Here is a 22,550-nt window from a genome sequence, read left to right as displayed (position 1 = left end):
TATAGCCCAATGTTGATAGAACAACTAAAGTTACATTGATGAATCTAAATTACCCATATAGGAGTACCTATTTAATTGTTAACTGCAAATCAAAACATATAGCCCAATGTTGATAGAACAACTAAAGTTACATTGATGAATCTAAATTACCCATATAGGAGTACCTATTTAATTGTTAACTGCTAAACACAGAATAGCTGCATGTGCGCACTCCCTCAAATCGTTTGGAGAAAATATCCTTTCTATTTTATTCAGCTTTGTTCAATTGTATTCTTCATACTATAAAAATAATGCCACGGAATTCTGAGCAAATCTGTTAAATGAACTAGTGTAGAATTGGAGTGGGTCTAGGGTATCCGGAATGATGCTGTTGATGTGAGCCATGACCAGCCTTTCAAAGCACTTAATGGCTAACGACATGAGTGCTACGGGGCAGTAATGATTTAGGCAGGTTACCTTCACTTCCTTGGGCACAGGGACTATGGTGGTCTGCTTGAAACATGTAGGTATTACATACTCGGTCAGGGAGAGGTTGAAAATGTCAATGAAGACACTTGCCAGTTGTTCCGCGCATGCTTTGAGTACACGTCCTGGTAGTCCGTCTGGCCCCGCGGCTTTGTGAATGTTGATCTGTTTAAAGGTCTTGCTCACATCGGCTACTGAGAGCGTTATCACACAGTCGTCTGGTTGGCTCGCGTCACTGAGCAGCTCTCGGGTGGGTTTCCATTTGTAGTCCGTAAAAGTTTTAGAGCCCTGCCACATCCGACGAGCGTCAGAGCCCCACGTCATCTGACCACTTCCGTAATGAGCGAGTCACTGGTACTTCCTGCTTCAGTTTTTGCTTGTAAGCAGGAATCAGGAGGATAGAATTATGGTCAGATTTGCCAAATGGAGGGTGAGGGAGAGCTTTGTATGTGTCTCTGTGTATGGAGTAAAGGTGGTCTAGAGGTTTTTTTTTTTTTTCCTCTGGTTGTACATGTGACATGCTGGTACGGAAATTAGGTAAAACGGATTTAAGTTTGCCTGCATTAATGTCCCCGGCCACTAGCCGCTTCTGGATGAGCATTTTCTTGTTTGCTAATGGCCTTATACAGCTCGTTGAGTGCGGTCTTAGTGCCAGCATTGGTTTGTGGTGGTAAATAGACGGCTATGAATAACATAGATGAGAACTCTCTCTTGGTAGATAGTGTGGTCTACAGCTTATCATGAGGTATTCTACCTCAGGCGAGCAATACCATGAGACTTCTTTAATATTAGACATTGCGCACCAGCTGTTATTGACAAATAGACACACACCTCCGCCCCTCGTCTTACCAGACGTAGTAGCTTCTCTGTCCTGCCGATGCATGGAAAATCCCACCAGCTCTATATTATCCGTGTCGTCAGCCACGACTCAGTGAAACATAAGATATTACAGTTTTTAATGTCCTGTTGGTAGGATATTCTTGATCGTAGATCATCCATTTTGTTTTCCAATGATTGCACGTTGGCCAATAGAACGGATGGTAGTGGAGGTTTACTCACTCGCCTACGAATTCTCAGAAGGCAGCCCGACCTCCGCTCCCCTTTTCTCTGTCTTTTCTTCATGCAAATGACGGGGATTTGGGCCCATTCCGATAAAGCAGTATATCCCTCACGTCGGACTCGTTAAAGAAAAAATAATCATTAGTTACATCATGCAGCCTTACAATATATTAAAAATCAAAACATATAGCCCTTTTGTAGAATACCTAACGTTACATGAATAACTCTAAATTAAGCATATAGGAGTACCTATTTCTTTGTTAACCGCTCAACACAGAATAGCCGAATGTGCGCACTCCCTCATAGTTTGGAGAAAATTATTTATATTTTATTCAGCTTTGCTCAATTGTATTCTTCATACTATAAAATAATTTAAAATGATGGCACGGATTTCTAAGAAAATCTTGTCTGCTAAATGAGTGTAGCCCACAGCCATTTGGCATAGCCAGATTAGGACCTAACATAAGGACAACGCTGAGTATGCTGTTCTGTCCTTCTGAAATAGACTACCATTTCTTCAAATCAATTTTTCTTTAGACCTGTCTAAAATAAATAATGGATTTATTGTGAAGGTGTAGGCTATATTACATGTATTTATTAGACTTTTTAAAATGTAGATGTTTCAAAGGTTTCCATCAGTGGCTTGTAGGCTATGTGTGGAAGCCAGGAGATGCTAAATGCGTTTGTTAATTAATGGTCAATTACCGTGAGACAGACAGTTATTTGTTTGACAATCACCGGCTGACCAAATTTTGTGACAGCCACAGCCCAAGTCAGTGGTAGTCACTAATATTTCTGAGGGAGCCACTTTTGTGAAACTACCTCACTGGGCAAGCCACCATACCAATTGGAGATGAGGGGTTGGGGAGGTCACACAGTCAAATTGCTTCATAAAATCTAAACGGATGATTAGGCTATCAAAGCAATATTTCTCAAGTTCACATTTTAGACATTTACATTTTTACATGGAGTTCATATTGGCTGCCCTAAGAAGGCCGTTTGGTTCATTTAGTTAGGCAATTCTAAAAGCAGCAGCCTTATATTCAGGGCTTTTTTCAACTTCCAAAGCCTGTTAAAATAGAAAATGTTACTGTCTCTGCAACAGAAGGGCCTCACTATTTGCAAAATGCATTGCATTGCTGTCTAGTCATTTGAACGCTCTAACATCGTTTTTTCTGAAGACAGTATAACATGGACCATAAACCCGTTTCATTGTCTATTTTAGGATACTTGGTGGTATAAGAAACGATTTTGATGAGTAAAAAAAAATCTGGGCTTATTGCCATTAACTCAAAAGTTATAAATAACAGAGTGAAATTTCAGTCTGAAGGAAGTATGCTTTGAAGTGATTAAAATGCATCAGAAATGTATTCGAAAGTTCAGGAAAACCTCAGGTATAATGATTAAGAAATCTTTGTATGATGTTCTTTAGAGAATCAATTCATTTCCCCTATTCATTCTGTGTGGATTTGTCACACTCTGTTCTTATGAGCCTTGTACGGCTTTTGAGTGTCCTAGAGGGAAACAGAAGACTTGGACGCGAGTCTTCGCTTTCAGGAACGGGATCTACTACGTGTTTACCGTGTGTGTCTGTGTGTGTCAGGAGAGAATAGGAGTGAAGATGATGATGATCCAGGACGGCCCCATGCCCACCGGGGCGGACAAACCCCTGAGAATCACTGGGGATCCCTACAAGGTCCAGGTGAGGGAGGGGTGGGGGGCTGAGTAACGTTATACAGGGCAACTACTGTTAGACTGCTGCATGACGGGGAGCATTGACGGCCACGGTGCACACAAACACCGTCACCCGAATCTCATTTTCTTCTCCCCATAGCAAGCTCGGGAGTTGGTGATCGAGATCATCCGCGACAAAGACCAGGGAGACTTCCGCAGCGGCCGCAACGACTTTGCGTCAAGATTGGGCGGAAGTACTTTGGATGTAAGAATGCAATGTGCATGTACAGGATGTCCAGTGAATTTCACAACCCATGACTAGGGTGTCATTTTGAACACACCCTTGATGTTTGAGCTCACGTGCTTCTGACCTTTTCCCTCCGTCTAGGTGGCTGTGCCCAGGTTTGCAGTGGGGATCATCATTGGCCGGAGTGGTGAGATGATCAAGAAGATCCAGGGGGATTCTGGAGTGAGGATCCAATTCAAACCAGGTGCGTGCGCGCATTTGATTTTACATACTGTATGTCAGATATGTCATATGGAGGAGGGTTTCTCTTCACTGTAGAGATGTAATTATATCGGGGGAATGCAATTTTCCCTGTCTCGTATCATACCATAACCAAGTATGTATGTGGAAAGAGCACATTGATTCTTTGTGTCGGTGTGTGCCGTATCTTGGGTGTGTTCAATATGACAAAACGATGTGATCAATTCTACGGAAACTGAACGACCAGTTGAAAAACGTTGTGATTATGGTAGCCCAGAAGGTGAGTAGCGTATGGTGTGCTACACAAGTTTTGCGATTTTCAAATGGTCACACCCGTATTTATCAGGCCACCCCTCACCACACCCACCAGTTTTTTGTTAGCTTCTGCACACAATGTGCAGTAGTTAATGGGGATCCTAATAAACTAAACCCAACCAAACGGGAGCAAATGCACCTCAAAGACTGTTGAAGAACGGCGTGCACCGTTTTGGGGAAACGTGTTGTTCAGGACAAACCGTCATGCAACGTAGCAAATGTTGAATCGAGCTGAATGCACTCCTGCTGTCAGTCACCACTGTTGGCTTAGTGCTGACCCTGCTCCCTCCTCCCACCACCAGATGATGGCATCAGCCCAGAGCGCATAGCCCAAGTGATGGGACAACCAGACAGGTGTCAGCACGCTGTCCATCTCATCAACGAGCTCATCCAAACAGCACAGGTATGCACACACACACAGAACAAGCAAATACCTCTCAAGTAAACACTCAGAGCAAAGAACACACACATTCCACATAAGTAGTGTACACACAAACGCACCACAGCAAGCAAACACACACTTGGCACAACACACACCAAGCAAGCACACGTACCACTCGTGATCCTTATTTTCCAGTCAATTTATTTTACCGCAAGCTGCCTCTTGACCAATGGTCGCATCCCAAATGACAGGCTATTCCCTACATAGTGCACTACTTTTGACAGGGCCCATAAGGCTCTGGTCAAAAGTAGTGCACTATGTAGGGGATAGTGTGCCATTTTGGGACTCGTCCCATGTTGCTTGTTTTCTGGCATGTATCGCTCAGGTGGCCAATACAAGACAATTACCATATAGATCTGCAAATAAGTACTGCAACTCCTAGTCAAATACAGCTAACAGATTAGTCATACGTTTGGTTCTTTGTAAGTGCGGACAACCTCAAGCAAAATTACACGTTTGCAATAAACAGGATTGAAAAGATACTGTATCGAATATATTACCTATGATATATCACAAGGACATTGTAAAATAATGCCACTTCATGCTTGGGTTATGCTCCCGGGGTATAATGTCTGTATTAGCTGGTGAGTGTCTCCTTGCTGTATGTAAAACGTTTGAATATAATTAATTGCATGTTTATCATTATGAATCACTCATGAACTTCACTTTTTATATTCTCATTGAATTTGTCTGCAATTGTCTTGATATGTCCATTGTCTACGCTTGATGACATGTTTTAACGTATGAACAGAGCTGCAAACAACATTTCCCCATGTGAATAATAAAGTTATCTTATGTGTGATTGGAGCAGGAGCGCGATGGCTTTGGGGGCTCTGGAGGACCAAGAGGAAGGGGACGAGGCCGCGGGGACTGGGGCATGGGCTCACCAGGGGGACTGCAGGAGGTCACCTACACAATACCCGCTGACAAGTGTGGTCTGGTGATCGGCAAAGGTACTGCAACTCAGTCCCTCAGTGTTCAAAGCATACTAGGGCAGCGTAGAACCTCTGAGCTCCAAACACAAGTGGATGATGTGCGGAACACTGAGATGTCCGAAGTTCCCTTAACTATATGGAACTATTATAGAAAATATGGATTGTGTATTTACACAACTTTTCTCATATTTTAGCCAGATGCTGTAATTATTGGATGTGTTATTAGCACATGTAGGCCTAAGCAACATTTATGTTCATCTGAAGCCTACAAAAATGTATTGGGTTTTTATTGCGGCCCAGTGCAGTCAAAAATGTGATTTTCCTGTGTTTTTATATATACTTCCACACTGAGGTTGGAATAATACTGTGGAAATTATAATAATGCACTTTTAGTGTAAGAGCTGTTTGAAAAGACCGCCTGAAATTTCTGCCTGTTTTGGTGGGATGAAGTTTTGACATCACCAGGCAGGCCAAAACTCTCTCCTGACAATTAGTTAATAGAGGAATAAGAAAGAGTTCCAAACCCCTCTGCCAATAACAGCTAGTTTTCAGTTTTCCCCGCTCCACTCAGACCAGTTCCAGACCACTTTCGCAACGTGCATCAATCCCATAGGAAGTCTATGCCAGAAGCAACTGGATGGCCACAGTGTCTCGCTCGCTCCCCATCTCCCCCTGCACTCATGTATATGGCTTTTAAAAGTGATATTCGGTGCCTAATGAGGGGGATAATGAGTGTAAAGTAATGTGACATGAATTGTTTGAGTCTCATAATAACAGCCCTCAATCATCTGGAAGATTGCCGTGGTCCTTCTAATCAGAGCTGTTTGCCAGGCGATGGACTTGAATGAGGGAATGACTGTCAAATTTGCTATTCATGCTCACTCTATTGCCTGCTATTTAAAAGTCATTGACCATTTAGTGAGTGACGGGGGTATTTGTGTTGTGGGTGGTTTGACGGGAGACGCGTAGAGAACAGACTACTCATGCGAATGGTGCTTGTTTAATAAAGTTAGATCAAAGTTGTATCAATGTCTTCAAGATCTCATAATGATAGTATTCTACATGACAGAACCGAATATAATAGTATAATGTTACTGTAAGACAAAAACACCACCACATTTCTCTCTACCGCCCCCGTAGTCGTATAACTATTTTTCTCCCTCGAGCTGGATGGCAACTCTCCACAGTCCGTTGATACCAGTGTTGTGTGAGGAAAATTGAGAATGAACTGTTTGCCAAATACAATTTCCAAAATGTTATGCGTTAGTCAAGCACATAACCACTATTGTCACAGAGTTTCTAAACCCAGAGGCGCAAAATCGCAAACCTGCCGGGAACGCTTGTGATGTTCCAGTCCAAACTGGCACAACCTAGATTTGAGCCAATGCCTTAAGTAGTTTTAAGCATGTTGTTGCTTCAACCTTGTGAAAGTGACAAACTGACACTTTTTCATTTTAGTCAAAAACAACTTTATATCGATGGAATGCCCTTTGATTTGACGGCCTGCACACGCTTAGTTCGGCAAGAGACGACCGTTAGACCCGACGACTTGTTTCTACGCATGAGCTTAGCTAGCCAACGTCGCCATGACATTGCCTACAAGTGTGATCGGGGATTTCTATTGGAGAAGCAGTTTTAGCCTATCTTAATACGGTACTGTCTTTGCTATTATTTTGTAGTTAGTGCCTTAGCTAGGGCGTCATTACGACAAAGGTAGTTAACTACAGCGTTTAGTCAACGAAGCGAGAACACTTTCTTGCCCGCACATGATTTGATCTATGCAATGATAGTAGCATTGACGAGCAAGGAAACACATGCAGTGTTGTGGTAGTTCAGTGCGCGGATGGAAACAGACATGGCAGAGAGAGCTGTTCCGCTAATACTGTCCTTCACAGAAAGTTATATTAGACTGTTAAAGATTAGTAGGCCTATGTTAATTAATCAGCTCTTGATCTATCCTCTTGCTATAGCTGTATGTCAGCAGTAGGCTGTGATAAGTCAATTCACCAATGACGAGGCATGTTGAATAAATGGTAGCCTAGTAGTCAGACTTAACTTGATGGATTAGGTCAGGGATGGAGATCTGAAACAAGTTCATATAGGCCTAGTTCATTTGTTTCATATTCCAAATAGCCTACTGCAGTGTTGTAGTCGACACTAAACTTGGAGGTCGAGTCCCAAGTCCCTTGTTCTCGAGTCTGAGTCGAGTCACGAGTCCCTATGGCTGAAGTCCGAGTCGATTCCGAGTCGCCAAAGGGAGAGTAACGAGTCAAGTCACGAGTCCATCAATTGAAATAGGTGTTATTATGTTTCTAGTCGCCACCAGATGACAGTAATTTACTAAATGTTACTGAAAGTTATACTCAACAACTGTGTTTCACTACTTATTTGCTACATAAATGAATGGGAAGTCAGGCTCTCGGCTACTTTTTTGTTATCGACCACTGATATGTGTAGGTTTTTTATCGCAGAGTGAAAACTAAATGTAGACTTGTCAGAACCTGGCTATGGGAGGGGGGGGAGGGTCGAGCGAGATGACAAATTAATCCACTTACTGTTCTATACATTTTTGCATTTACATTTTAGTCATTTAGCAGACGCTCTTATCCAGAGCGACTTCCAGTTAGTGAGTGCATACATTTTTCATACTGGCCCCCCGTGGGAAACGAACCCACAACCCTGGCGTTGCAAGCGCCATGCTCTACCAACTGAGCTACAGGGGACCTCTCGAGGGGAGAGCGAGAAACACAGCTAGACTGTTGTTTTACTACACTGAACAAAAATATAAACACACTATGTGGAATGTTGGTCCCATTTTTCATGAGCTGAAATAAAAAAAGTATTTCTCTCAAATTTGTTTACTTCCCTGTCAGTGAGCATGTCTCCTTTGCCAAGATAATCCATCCACCTGATAGGTGTGGCATATTGTCGTGGAAATTCTACACAGGGACACTCAAAGTCAATCTTAAATGAATCATTGTTTATTAACAGTTAACCCCTTTACCAAGCACAGGCAGGATCTAAGGATTATTTATGACACTAAAACAAGATTAACATTTTCAAGGCTGTCTTCACATGATAAAATGTTCTATCACATTATCAAGAAGCTGATTTACACAGCATGATCATTACACAGGTGCACCTTTTGCTGGGGACAATGAAATAGTCACTCTAAAATGTGCAGTTATGTCACACAGCACAATGCCACACATGCCTCAAGTTTTGAGGGAGTGTGCAATTGGCATGCTGACTGCAGGAATGTCCACCAGAGCTGTTGCCAGAAAATGTTATGTTCATTTCTCTACCATGAGCCGCCTCCGTCGTTTTAGAGAATTTGGCTGTAAGTCCAACTGGCCTCACAACCACAGACCACGTGTATGGCATTGTGTGGGTGAGCGGTTTGCTAATGTCATCGTTGTGAACAGAGTGCACCATTGCGGCGGTGGGGTTATGGTATGGGAAGGAATAAGCTACGGACAACAAACACAATTGCATTTTATTGATGGCAATTTGATTCGTGTCGAGGCACAGATCTGGGGAAGGGTACCAAATCATTTCTGCAGCATTGAAGGTCCCCAAGAACACAGTGGCCTGCATCATTCTTAAATGAATGTTTAGAACCACCAAGACTCTTCCTAGAGCTGGCTGCCGGGCCAAACTGAGCAATCGTGGGAGCTGGGCATTGGGGGAGCTGGGCCTTGGTCAGGGAGGTGACCAAGAACCCGATGGTCACTCTGAGGAGATGGGAGAACCTTCCAGAAGGACAACGATCTCTGCAGCACTCCACCAAGCAGGCCTTTTTGGTAGAGTGGCCAGATGGAAGCCACTCCTCAGTAAAAGGCACATGACAGCCGCTTGGAGTTTCCCAAAGGGCACCTAAAGGACTCTGACCATGAGAAACAAGATTCTCTGGTCTGATAAAACCAAGATTGAACTCTTTGGCCTGAATGCCAAGCATCACGTCTGGATCAAACCTGGCACAATCCCTACAGGGAAGTGTGGTGGCAGCATCATGCTGTGGGGATGTTTTTCAGCGGCAGGGACTGGGAGACTAGTCAGGAGCAAAGTACAGAGAGATCCTTGATGAAAACCTGCTCCAGAGCGCTCAGGACCTCGGACTGGGGCGAAGGTACGCCTTCCATCAGGACAAAGACCCTAAGCACACAGCGAAGACAACGCAGGAGTGGCTTCGGGATAAGTCTATGAATGTCCATGAATGGCCCAGCCAGAGCCCGGACTTGAACCCCATCGAACATCTCTGGAGAGACCTGAAAATAGCTGTGCAGCAATGCTCCCCATCCAAACTGACAGAGCTTGAGAGGACCTGCAGAGAAGAATGGGAGAAACTCACCATAAAAACATATAAAAATACATCAAAAGGAAGTTGGTTTTGAAGTGTCTGTGCTATATCTGAGATATAAGTAGATCAGGATTGTTTTTGATTTTTTTACCAATATTTAACCCCCTTTTTTGTTGTCACTAAACCATACATACTTTAAAACTGGTACCGGGCTACCTTCAGATGAGGCTTGTGGGCAGCCTAGAGCAAAACAACCGATATGTACAGTTGGAAGTCGGAAGTTTACATACACCTTTGCCAAATACATTTAAACTCAGTTTTTCACAATTCCTGACATTTCATCCTAGTAAAAATGCCATGTCTTAGGTCAGGATCACCACTTTATTTTAAGAATGTGAAATGTCAGAATAATAGTGGATAGAATGATTGATTTATTTCAGCTTTTATTTCTTTCATCACATTCCCAGTGGGTCAGAAGTTTACATACACTCAATTAGTATTTGGTAACATTGCCTTTAAATTGTTTAACTTGGGTCAAACGTTTCGGGTAGCCTTCCACAAGCTTCCCACAATAAGTTGGGTGAATTTTGGCCCATTCCTCCTGACAGAGCTGGTGTAACTGAGTCAGGGTTGTAGGCCTCCTTGCTCGCACACGCTTTTTCAGTTCTGCCCACACATTTTCTATAGGATTGAGGTCAGGGCTTTGTGATGGCCACTCCAATACCTTGACTTAGTTGTCCTTAAGCCATTTTGCCACAACTTTGGAAGTAAGCTTGGGGTCATTGTCCATTTGGAAGACCCATTTGCGACCAAGCTTTAACTTCCTGACTGATGTCTTGAAATGTTGCTTCAATATATCCACATAATTTTCCTTCCTCATGATGCCATCTATTTTGTGAAGTGCACTAGTCCCTCCTGCAGCAAAGCACCCCCACAGCATGATGCTGCCACCCCCGTTCTTCACAGTTAGGATGGTGTTCTTCGGCTTGCAAGCATCCACCTTTTTCCTCCAAACATAACGATGGTCATTATGGCCAAACTATTTTTGTTTCATCAGACCAGAGGACATTTCTCCAAAAAGTACCATCTTTGCCCCCATGTGCAGTTGCAAACCGTAGTCTGGCTTTTGTATGGCGGTTTTGGAGCAGTGGCTTCTTCCTTGCTGAGCGTCCTTTCAGGTTAGGTGGATATAGGACTCGTTTCCACATAAAGACACCTATTAATTAAAGCTGCAAGCAGCGTTGCCAGGGTTCAGGTGTGTGCCCAATGTGCCACCATCAGGAAAAATGTGGCACATTGCCCTATGATGAATTACTTCTGTACTATTTACCACACTTGCCAAATATCTCAACTCAAAATCAAACTGATCATGCAATATGATATGCTTTTGGTGTATTTTGGACCATTTTCAATGATGTTTACTACTTTACACGTTTTCTCCAGAACCGATTGGCACTAAATTTGGTATATAGCATCTTTGAATGCACATCTTCAAACACACTATTTTCCAAGACTCTAGCTGAAACAATATGGCTGCTATGAGCCAATGAGATTGCATGAATGTTTTTTCCTGTCCAACAGCGCCACAATGTGGCCAAACTAAACCATACTTTTACAGGTTAGCTAGACTCACCTCCCTGAGCGTGTATGCCGAATTCCATCATTCGAACAGATCAAGAGATATAAAAATGTGCCCGTTATAGCGCCACCGTGTGGTCGATCGGAATGTGCTTGCATATGTTGAGTCTTGACAGTGTTTGGAACATGTGCACCAAGTTTTATTACAATGCGAATATCTGTGTCTGATCTATGTGAATTTATGTGCCAAACCAAGTGAATGTTTATTGGTCCTTAGCTGCCATATTTGACATACTAGCCTAGAAAAAGTTGCGTTGGGAGACATTGGTCCATAGATGGCATGTATCAAGTAAAGTTGTGGGGCTTGCTGAAGTTAATTTTTTACAACTTTAATTATACTATTCTAATAGTGAAATCATTTCAAATGCCCATCCCTAGTCCGTAGTGGTGAGGAGTTGTTTTCAGTAGTTGTGGTCACCAGTTGTGTGGTCAGTAGTTTTTTCTTTGTGGTCAGTAGTTTTGGTAAGTAGTTGTGGTCAGTAGTTGTCAGTAGTTGTGTAGTTCAGTAGTTGTGTTGTAAATAGTTGTGTGCAGTCTTAGGGAGGGGGTGGGGGGGGCGAAAAAAGTTTTGGAAAGATTCAAAAAGGGTTATATGCTTGCTTCACCAATGGCACCCCTTAAGGATCTTTATATAGAACTGAAATTGATTCCATATCGAACCCTATATGGAACCCAAGGGTCCTAAATGGAACCTATTTTGGGTGAGTGAAGAAGAACCCCTGGGGTTCTGATCAAAGAACCCTACAAAAGGGTTCTAAACTCAACAAAAATAAAAACGCAACAATTTCCACCCACTTGGGAGCCAGGCCAAGCCAATCAGAATTAGTTTTTCCACCAAAAGGGATTTATTACAGACAGAAATACTCCTATGCTTTTTGTGCGTACGGTACATTTCGGGGATCTTGTATTTCAGCTTATGAAACATGGGACCAACACTTTACATTTTGCGTTTATATTTTTGTTCAGTGTATATATAGAACCTTTAGGGGTGCCATATATGAAGGAAGCAATAGAACCCTTTTTGGTTCTACCGAGATACATATATATATATATATTTTTTTTTAGAGAGTGTTTGTGGTCTAAACTACAGTTGTTGCATGTGAAAACGGAAGCAAGTGCGATGTGAAGTTATTGAGTGAACGGAGAAAGCTTGGTCTATCCAATCAGAGGGGTACAGCCTGCCCTTCTTTTTACATACAGGCAAATTTGCCAGTTGAGTTATTTAGAGCACGGAGCATGATCCTGAGATGGACGAAGCTAGTGAGCATTAGAAATCTCTGTGTCATTCCAGGTCGTCCAGACTGGGGAAGCATTCGAAATCTTAGTGCTAGCTGCTCGGTCTGAAACAGATCTTGGGAATTTTTCGAGCTATGAAGATGTTGTCTCCCTCAGTCAAGTGGTTTTGGTCAGTAGTTGTGTGGTTATGGTCAGTAGTTGTGTGCAGTAGCTGTGGTCAGTAGTTGTGGTCAAAAGTCGTGTTCAGTGGTTATGGTCAGTAGTTGAGTGGTCAATAGTTGAGTGATTGTGGTCAGTAACTGTGGTCACTAGTTTTGGTCCGTTGTGTGGGTGTGGTCTGTAGTTGTGTGGTTCAGTAGTTGTGTGGTAAATATTTATGGATCTGGTCAGTGGTTGTGCTCAGTAGTTTTGTGCTCAGTAGATGTGGTCAGTAGATATGTTCAGCAGGTGTGTGGTTGTGGGCAGTATTAGTGCGGTTGTGGTTACTAGATGTGATCAGCAGGTGTGTGGCTGTGGTAAGACATTGTGTAGTTGTGGTCAGTAGTTGAGCGGTCAGTAGTTGTTAGATTAATTTGTATTTTAAGAATAATGACTAAAGGATTTCACCCCAAATACAGTATAAAAAAGTGTTAGAATTATAATGTATTGTCAACCTACTAACAGAGGGGGGCGGGACTAAACATTCCAGGGTGAAGGGGACTGAGGAAACGGGTTACAGGGGGCCTCCTAGAGGTGGGCGGAGCAAAAGTGCCTTTGTGTGGAAGGAGTATAAAACAGTATGTGTTTTGGGCGCGAGAGCTCTCCATGAATAAAGATACAGATAATCCTTGTGGGTTGTGGACCTTGAATCATTGATGATTAAAACCAGAGCCTTACAACCTCTGGTAATGATTCAAGCTTAGGTTGAATTAGAGAGAGAAATTCTCGTAACAGTAGTTTTGTAGTTGTGGTCAGTAGTTGTGTGGCTGTGGTCACTAGATATGGACAGCAGGTGTGTTGTGGTAAAGAGTTGTGTGGTTGTGGTCAGTAGTTGTGCGGTTGTGGTCACTAGATGTGGTCAGCTGTTTTGTGGTTGTGGTCAGAAGTTGTGTTATGGTCACTAGATATGGTCAGAAGTTGTGTGGTCGTGGTCACCAAATGTGGTCAGCAGTTGTGTAGTTGTGGTCAGTAGTTGTGTGGTTGTGGTCAGTAGTTGTGTGGTTGTGGTCAGTAGTTGTGTGGTTATGGTCAGTAGTTGTGTTGCAGTCAGCACGCCCTCCTCTTTAGAGACAGGCAAACTAGCCAGTTGAGTTATTTAGAGCACGGAGTATGATCCTTAGAAGGAGGACGAAGCTAGTGAGCATTAGAAATATTCTCTTTTTCATTCTAGGTCGCCCAGACCGGGAAAGCATTCTAAATCTTAGTGCTAGCTGTTCGGTCTGAAACACATTGACAAATCATGGGAATTTGAAGAGCTATGAAGACGTTCTCTCCTGCCTTGGCAACACTGCTCCCTTATGGCTAAAGCAAGTGTGAGAATCATGCTAACATACAGTACGTTTGTGCATTAATATTAACTAAATACTGCACTCTGACCCACAAAACTTATTTTCTAGATTCATGACAGTGTTAGACATAGCAAGGAAAGTGAACTTGAAAATGTGGTGTAGTTACATTGGAATTTGCAGCTGTTGTTGGTAAATAATTAATCTGCCAGCTTCTGACATGACTTAATGCTGCTAGAAAGAGAGCAGTTGATGGGTTACTAAAACCGCTCTATCTACTGGTTGGTAGACGCTATTCCTAATCCGTTTTCGTATTTGAGTAGCAGAAAATTAGGGGAAGATTTCATACCCTCTGTTTTAGTCTGTGTAGTGGTCAAAACGGCAGTTGTTTGGAAAAAGTTAGAAAATGTGGTAACGCAGTTTCTAAAACAGCTGTATTAGATCCGTAGCGGATATTTTGGATCCGTAAACAGATTTGAATAGCAGAGAAGTAGAGCGAGATTTCATGCTTTAAAAAACAACGTTTTGTCTAACTTGTTGGTTGAGTGGTCAAAACCGCAGTTGTTTGAAAAACAAGTTATAGAAAATGTTGTTGATTCAGTTACTAAAACAGCTGTAAATGTTTATCAGAATATATATTTGTTTAGTTCAAACAGCAGATTTGTGTAGGTGTAAAGCTGTCTAAGTTGTTGCAAAGTGGTCAAAGTGGATTGAGGACAAAAACGAGGACACATTTTTTTAATACTTTAAGTTTAAAAGATATAAAAAGTTGTATACAAGCACACTATTCCACACCGATCAAATCAAATTTTATTTGTCACATGCACCGAATACAACAGGTGTAGACCTTACAGTGAAATGCTTACTTACAAGCCCTTAACCAAAAATTCAGTTTTAAGAAAGAATAAAAAATTAATATAAAAAAAATTATACGAAATAAAAGTAACAAATAATTGAAGAGCAGCAGTAAAAATAACAATAGCGAGGCTATATACAGGGGGTACCGAGTCAATGTGTGGGGGCACCGGTTAGTCAAGGTAATTGGTGTAATATGTACATGTAGGTAGAGTTATTAAAGTGACTGCATAGATAATAAACAGAGTAGCAGCAGCTTAAAAGAGGGGTGGGGGGGCAATGCAAATAGTCTGGGTAGCCATTTGATTAGATGTTCAGTAGTCTTATGGCTTGGGGGTAGAAGCTGTTTAGAAGCCTCTTGGACCTAGACTTGGCGCTCCGGTACCGCTTGCCGTGCGGTAGCAGAGAGAACAGTCTATGACTAGGGTGGCTGGAGTCTTTGACAATTTTTCCAGCGTGCGCATATTGGCGTGCATGCGTCTACTCCCTTGTTCCTCTCGCTACTTCCAATACCTCAGTGGCTACTGTGCACGTGTAAGTTACGGGGTTGTGTTTCAGAAGCACACTAGCCTGTCCACAACATGTCCACTGTAAACACTGAGCTGCTAGCTAGATGTCGATCGATCGATAAATCTTCCAAGCTAACTAATTATTTTTTCTTTCAAACTACTATGCTACCAACGTGTGAATACGAGGAGGCAATGTTCAAATTTGCAGACATGCCGTATTTATTTTAACCGGAATACACAGACGAGGAGCTTCAACAGATGGAGGATTACAGAGAAATGAGAGCGAGAAACGGAGCAGCTGACACCTGACTCAGGACACCTGGGAATTGGTGGTGTACCTGTGGGCAATGCCAAGTGATGCCCACTGAAGACGAGTGTCTTTGCTGCACAGAGTGGGACCTGCTTATGCCAGCTGTGAAAAATCTAGAATTGTCTGGTGACGAGACAACGTTGACCCGCGAGCCCCCACCCTACTCTGTGTAACCAGTGACAATGATTTTCCAGCCTTCATAAACCCAGCAGTTATATAAACTTTTTTCCATGTGCCAAAAATAAACTGGAAGAAGAGACCTCGGCCAGAGGGACCTAATGGCCTGCAGTCAATAAAGTAAGTACCGATAGTTAATTTTATTTTATAAATGGACTTCACAGCATTACGGTATTCATAGTCTGTGTCAAATATGTCATTAGTCACCCATATGTTCATTAATAGGCCTACCTAGTATTATTCTGCTTTCGCACAGTGTGCTGACTTGTTTTTTTTTTCTCATTTATTTTCTCGGCAATATAGACTTGAGGCTTACAGAGTGGTCTTGGAATGGGGATTGAAAGGCGAACAAGTGTTACCCAGTTACGTCATCAGCACCATCCGCAACAACTACCCCTCACCCGCCGATGTCTACGCTGGATTCAAGAAGGCAGATGACGTCTTCAGAATCCTTTGAACAACCTTCCACCGATGGCTCATCACCTTTCCCTTCCCCTAGTTTCTATATCTCCTTTTCTCATTCGTATTTTTTTTGGTTTGTATACTGCAATTCTACTTTTAGCTGCCAATGTGTAGAAGATCAAATAGTCCTTACTATACATGCAACACATAGCCTTGAAAAATCCCCATTGACACCTGTGCTAACAAGACCAAAAGCAGTATAATCCCTTCAAATAATACATTGTAGACTTTAACATTTCCAATTGAGGAATATGTATGACTTTTATTTCACAGATGAAATACGTAATAATATATTGACAGTATCTGTAGAAAATTCCCTCTGGACCATCTTGCTGACCCTGGGAGTTAGGGAGACATTTGTGATTATCAGGCTGCATCAAGTAGTTTACCATCTTCCAACCAGAGCCTGAGTTTTGTCTTGCAGTAGATTGCAATTCACACCTCTGTTGTTAGGGAGGTTACTAGGGAGCCTTCTAGGAGAGTTCCAGAGATGGTCACAAACTCTCCCTTACTCCCAGGGTCAAAGAGAGGGTTCAGAGGGGATTCTCTACAGTATCAGTGTAATACAGTAGCATGGGCTAGCTAGATGGTGGTTTGTAGGACAGTGACTGGATTTGAACAGTAAAATATATAATAATATCGCTTATAGTAGGTCAGGTGGGTACATTGCAGTTTAGTCAAATAAGAGGTAGTTGTTGTTGCATAGGTAGTGGTGCAGTAGCCACAGTTGTGTGTGATGTATGGAAAAAGCAGCTTCAATCTTGACAAAAGGCATTATTTTATTACCAAGTCTCGTGTGAACAACATGCTTACGCACACTGTCCCTCCAACACACACACTCACTTCATTTACTCACACACACACAACACGCACACACACATATATATAACCATCATATATGCTGCTGCTACTCTATCATATGTCCTGATGCCTAGTCACAGTACACCTGTGAAGCTCTGGTGAACTCCATGCCCAAGAGGGTAAAGGCAGTGCTGGAAAATGATGGTGGCCACACAAAATATTGACTCTTTGGGCCCAATTTGGACATTTTCACTTAGAGGTGTACTCACTTTTGTTGCCAGCGGTTTAGACATTAATGGCTGTGTGTTGTGTTATTTTGAGTGGACAGCAAATTTACACTGTTATACAAGCTGTAAACTCACTACTTTACATTGTAGCAAAGTGTCATTTCTTCAGTGAAAAGATATACTCAAATATTTACAAAAATGTGAGGGGTGTACTCACTTTTGTGAGATACTGTACATATGAGATGAGTAGTGCAAGATATGTAAACATTATTAAAGTGACTAGTGTTCCATTTCTTAAAGTGGCAAACTACTGATATTGATTACTGCATTGTTGGGATAAAAGCTTGTAAGAAAGGCATTTCACTGTACTTGTGCATGTCACATAAAAAATATGGAAACTTGATGTGTGCCACATTGACTTGAGTAGTTTGCGACTATTCTGTAAATAAATAAAAATACAACCAAGTTGGCCTAACCCGGTTTTGATTAGCATTTGTGTGGTGGCTGTGATTATTATTATTTTCTCCTTTTCGTGCTACAGTGGTAAGGGGCAGGAATTGGGATCGGTTTGCAGCTACAGTCAAGGCCTTGTATGGTCTTGGAACACTGGCTATGTTTTTGGGTGGTCGTCTTGGAAGTTGTACATGGGAGAGCGGGTCCTTGTACACCACTGTCTTGTCCTCCCGTCTTTTCAGCACACACTCTACCAAATCGACCTGGAAGGTCTGTTTTGTTGGCTCGTACATTTTCTTAGCAACCCAGGCTTTGGTTTGTTTTAGGAAAACCATACTGTACCTGGGTGTGCCTGAGGAGAAATTAAACGGCAATTAACAATTTTCTCACTTCCGCATAAGATTTACACACTAAGTCTTCCTGGTGTCTACCTTTACTGAAAATACGATTACAAAGTATGCACAGTGACAAGATTTACTCCGAAAATAGTGAAATTGTGTAACTTTCACCAAGCCTACAAAGATTTAGCTTCTCCCAAACTCCCAAAGAATCCAAGACTGTCCATTGCGAAACATCACATTTTACCTGCAGCAGTGGTTGCCTGTCAGGCTTTTTTTGTCCGGGTCTACAACAAAAATATGTGATGTTGGGGTACTCAAGAGCCAGAGGTGTGTAACACTGATCTAAGGTGTAAGATATAAGGTCTACAAATTCTAACGCGTTGAAATCCGAAAAGCTTGTGAGAGTAAAATGTAACCCCTCACTTGTGGTGCAACTTTATGGGTTGGTTCTGGCTGACTTGGAGCAGTGGTCAATTCGCTTGAGGTTTCCTGTGACATAAACCAGGGTTGTTGAAATCGGGGAAAGCCGAAACCTGGAAAAACTAAGAAAACTGAATTTAGGGGTAAAAAATACAGAAGTAGGCAAAAAATATTAACAGATTTTAAAAGGTCATATCTGGGTGGTCACAGGTATCAAACCCAATATTCTGGCGTTGCAATGCTTTACCAAGATGCATGACTGGGTTATAACTGCTTTGTGAATCCTCAATTTAATATGATTTATAAGGCCTTTATTAAGAGGTGCTTATGCCACCCTTTATAAAGCACAGGTTTGTCATATTTGACAGTGGGTTATGTCACATTTGACGTTGGTGTAATGTCAGTTATCACATTCTTGAACCCTTTATAATGCATGATATTTGGTTATAGATGATTTCTAACACTTATGTAGTGTTTATGAAGCCTTTATAAGCTGCACGTCATTTAACGCGGGACCGAATAGGTCTGCTAATTAAATTGTCTACTTTGCCTAAAGTTATTGTTTTAGTAGCTTTATTTGTTGTCTAATTCAGGCTTTCTTTCATAGACCATACGCAGGCCGTAAACTTTAGGCTTACAGTTTAAACCAGTAGAAACTTAGTTTAAACCAGCAGCAGGTAGAAGTTTGAGTAGGCCTATACTAAATAAATGTAGGATTTTTGCAGCCTATATTTGATTCTGGGAGTTTTTAAAAAGTTATCTAAACAATATTGAATGTAAATATCTTGGTTTTTTTATGTCAGCTATAGGCTTTCGGTAATTGGAAGACTCTTTCAAAGCGATTTTGAGTCAATGTGCCTCGTTGCATTGTGAAAATAAAAAGATATCGTTCTTAATTCATTGGAATAACCGCCTACTGTCTGTATTCATAAAAACAATTATCCTTATTTTGTCAATATAATCATTTATTCAGAAGGTTAAACCCATAGGTTTTAAGGCCACAGTAAATTAAATTAGATTACCAGGTACATTATTCCTCAGATTTTACTGCCTACAGCAGGGTTCTTCAATTCCGGTCCTGGAGGGCCGAAACACTTCTGTTTTTTATTTCTACCTGGTAGTTAATTGCACTCACCTGGTGTCCCAGGTCTGAATTAGCCCCTGATTAGAAGGAGAGGATGAAAAACAGAGGTGTTTCGGCCCTCCAGGACCGGAATTGAAGAACCCTGGCCTACAGTATGTACCATAGCAACACCCACCCGTAGTCTGCGCTCCAGCAGGTATATCTCACTGGTCATCCCCAAAGCCAACACCTCCTTTGGCCGCCATTCCTTCCAGTTCTCTGCTGCCAATGACTGGAACGAATTGCAAAAATCTCTGAAGCTGGAGACTCTTATCTCCCTCACTAACTTTAAGCATCAGTTGTCAGAGCACCTTACCGATCACTGCACCTGTACACAGCCCATCTGAAATTAGCCCACCCAACTACCTCATCCCCATATTGTTATTTATTTTGCTCATTTGCACCCCAGTATCTCTATTTGCACATCATCTCTTGCACATCTATCATTCCAGTGTTAATACTAATTGTAATTATTTTGCACTATAGCCTATTTATTGCCTTACCTCCATAACTTGCTACATTTGCACACACTGTAGATATATTTTCTGTTGTATTTTTGACTTTATGTTTTGTTTTACCCCATATGTAACTCTGTTGTTTTTATCGCACTGCTTTGCTTTATCTTGGCCAGGTCGCAGTTGTAAATGAGAACTTGTTCTCAACTGGCTTACCTGGTTAAATAAAGGTGAAATATAAAAAATGTAGGCCTACAGTTCAGGGGGTATCTTTTTATAGCCTTAATATGCCTGTACTCGACATTGTTGATGAAAAATTAACGCTGTAGGCTAATAGGTGTGTTGGTAAAATGACAAGCTCGCAACACGCATTTGGATTATTCATTAGGAATTATTTGATTTCATTCTGGTAACCTTTTACCCCTCCGTATCCACAATGTTGCTTGTCGGTTTTTCCTCGCTCTACTCTTTTATTGTTTCTTCTTCACATCAGCAAAGAATGACTCCTCATCGTCTGCTTCATATGAGGCTTTCACTTATGAAGGGCATAAAAAACATGACTAAGACAATGTATTTCAAAAGAACAGAATAACATGTTTTGAGTTTTATTTATCTTTGCTTAGTAGCAGAGGCTAAATGGCTGTGCCATCAACTTGTTCATTTAGCAGGCATCACTACCGTATATTCAGTCAAAACGCATACTGTGGCCACTTTATTTATACACCCTGTTCAGACAGTGAGCCATGTGGCCGTAGCTTGCTATATAAAGCAGGCAGACAGACATCGAGACATTCTGTTACTGTTCGATTGAACGTTCGAATGGGCAAAAGAGTGACTTGTCGATCCTTGTCACGGATGGACTGTTGCAGCAGACGACCACACCGGGTTCCACTCCTATCAACTAAAAACAAGATGTGTCTCCAGTGGGCACGCGGTCACCAACATTGGACAATTGAGAAGTGGAAAAACATGGCCTGGTCCGACGAATCCCGGTTCCTATTGCGTCATGCTGATGGCAGAGTCAGGATTTGGCGTAAGCAGCATGTGTCCATGGAACCATCCTGCCTGGTGTCAACGGTACAGGCTGGTGGTGTACTGGTGTGGAGAATGTATTCCTGGCACATGTTAGGTCCCTTGATACCAATTGAGCAACGATTGAACACCACAGCATATCTGAACATTGTTGCTGACCAAACCCAATAGAGCATCTTTGGGATGAGATGGAACGGGTTGTTTGCCACCCAATCTGAAGCAACTGCGTGATGCCATCGTGTCAGTGGAACGTTTCCGACACCTTGTAGAATCCATGCCCCAAAGACTTCAGGCTGTTCTGGAGGCAAAGTGTGGTCTGACCCGGTACTAGATTGGTGTACCTAATAAACTGGCCACCGAGTGTATATTTTACAGTAAGAATATAATGGAATAAAACAGAACATTTCCATTTCTCTTACAATAAAAATTGTTTAGCAGTTATTGTAAGTAATAGGCTACAGTCCAGTTACAGCTTCTTCTGACAAAGTAGAAATAAAAAGAGCTGTCTTTTCCCGGTTGTGAGCTGTTGTGCGCGTGGGACAGAGGAAGAGCAATTCTTACACTATTGTTCTAAATTCAATCACCCTCTTCTTCATTGTCATCATTCAGTTCATGCAAATTAAATTGTGAAGTCAGGTACATCAGTTTCTATCGGCCATTCATTGACGTCATTCATTCAGCGAGGAAAAGACAAGGAGCAACTTGGAGATGCAAGAAAGAGTAATGAACAGCTAAATGATATCCAGGAAAACATAGCTAAAATACTCACCAAAATAAACAAACTGCTCTACAATCTGTTAAAGTAGATTAGCTCAAAGTTTAGTATTATGTCAGACATGCACATAGACATGCGCATGAACGAACAAGACAACAAAATTGTCCTTCTGGAAACAAAGTTGCAAACTTGATGAATTGGACCAGCAAGAAAACAGAATGAGACTAAACAACATGAAAATATTGTCCTTACCGGATGACGTGGAAAGAGGAGACCTTTCCAGCTACGTGGTCAAGCTGATATTAGAGGAACTTGGGAGGTAGGGACAAGCTTAGCTTGAGTATTTGTATTTATTAGGGATCCCCGTTAGCTGCTGCTACTCTTCCTGGGGTCCAAACAGATTAAGGCACTGATATCACACAAAACAAAAGATAAAACAGTACATCATATAACATTATTACACCACTGCATATCTACAATACAAAATGTATAATACCACCATACAACAATATTACAATGTACGTGTGTGTAGTGTGCGTGTGCTAGCGTTTGTGTGTGTGTGTCTCCACAGTACCCGCTGTTCCATAAGGTGTTTTTTAAATCTGATTCTACTGCTTGCATCAGTTACCTGATGT

General features: G+C 41.9%; 1 protein-coding gene across 3 annotated transcripts in view; it reads left to right on the top strand.

The window, feature by feature from the left end:
* The window catches only part of LOC121587471 (far upstream element-binding protein 3-like), an 84,812-nt gene that overhangs the window by 37,643 nt on the left and 24,619 nt on the right, over nt 1–22,550 (top strand). For all 3 annotated transcript variants that reach the window (XM_041904426.2, XM_041904425.2, XM_041904424.2), the window contains exons 8-12: nt 3,128–3,226; nt 3,359–3,463; nt 3,587–3,689; nt 4,303–4,403; nt 5,254–5,395. In XM_041904426.2, coding sequence (XP_041760360.1) covers nt 3,128–3,226; nt 3,359–3,463; nt 3,587–3,689; nt 4,303–4,403; nt 5,254–5,395 — 550 coding nt within the window. The remainder of the gene's footprint in view (nt 1–3,127; nt 3,227–3,358; nt 3,464–3,586; nt 3,690–4,302; nt 4,404–5,253; nt 5,396–22,550) is intronic.

The sequence above is a fragment of the Coregonus clupeaformis genome, chromosome 18, assembly GCF_020615455.1.
Source record: "Coregonus clupeaformis isolate EN_2021a chromosome 18, ASM2061545v1, whole genome shotgun sequence".
Taxonomy (NCBI): domain Eukaryota; kingdom Metazoa; phylum Chordata; class Actinopteri; order Salmoniformes; family Salmonidae; genus Coregonus; species Coregonus clupeaformis.
This window is presented reverse-complemented; position numbering and strand designations above follow the sequence as displayed.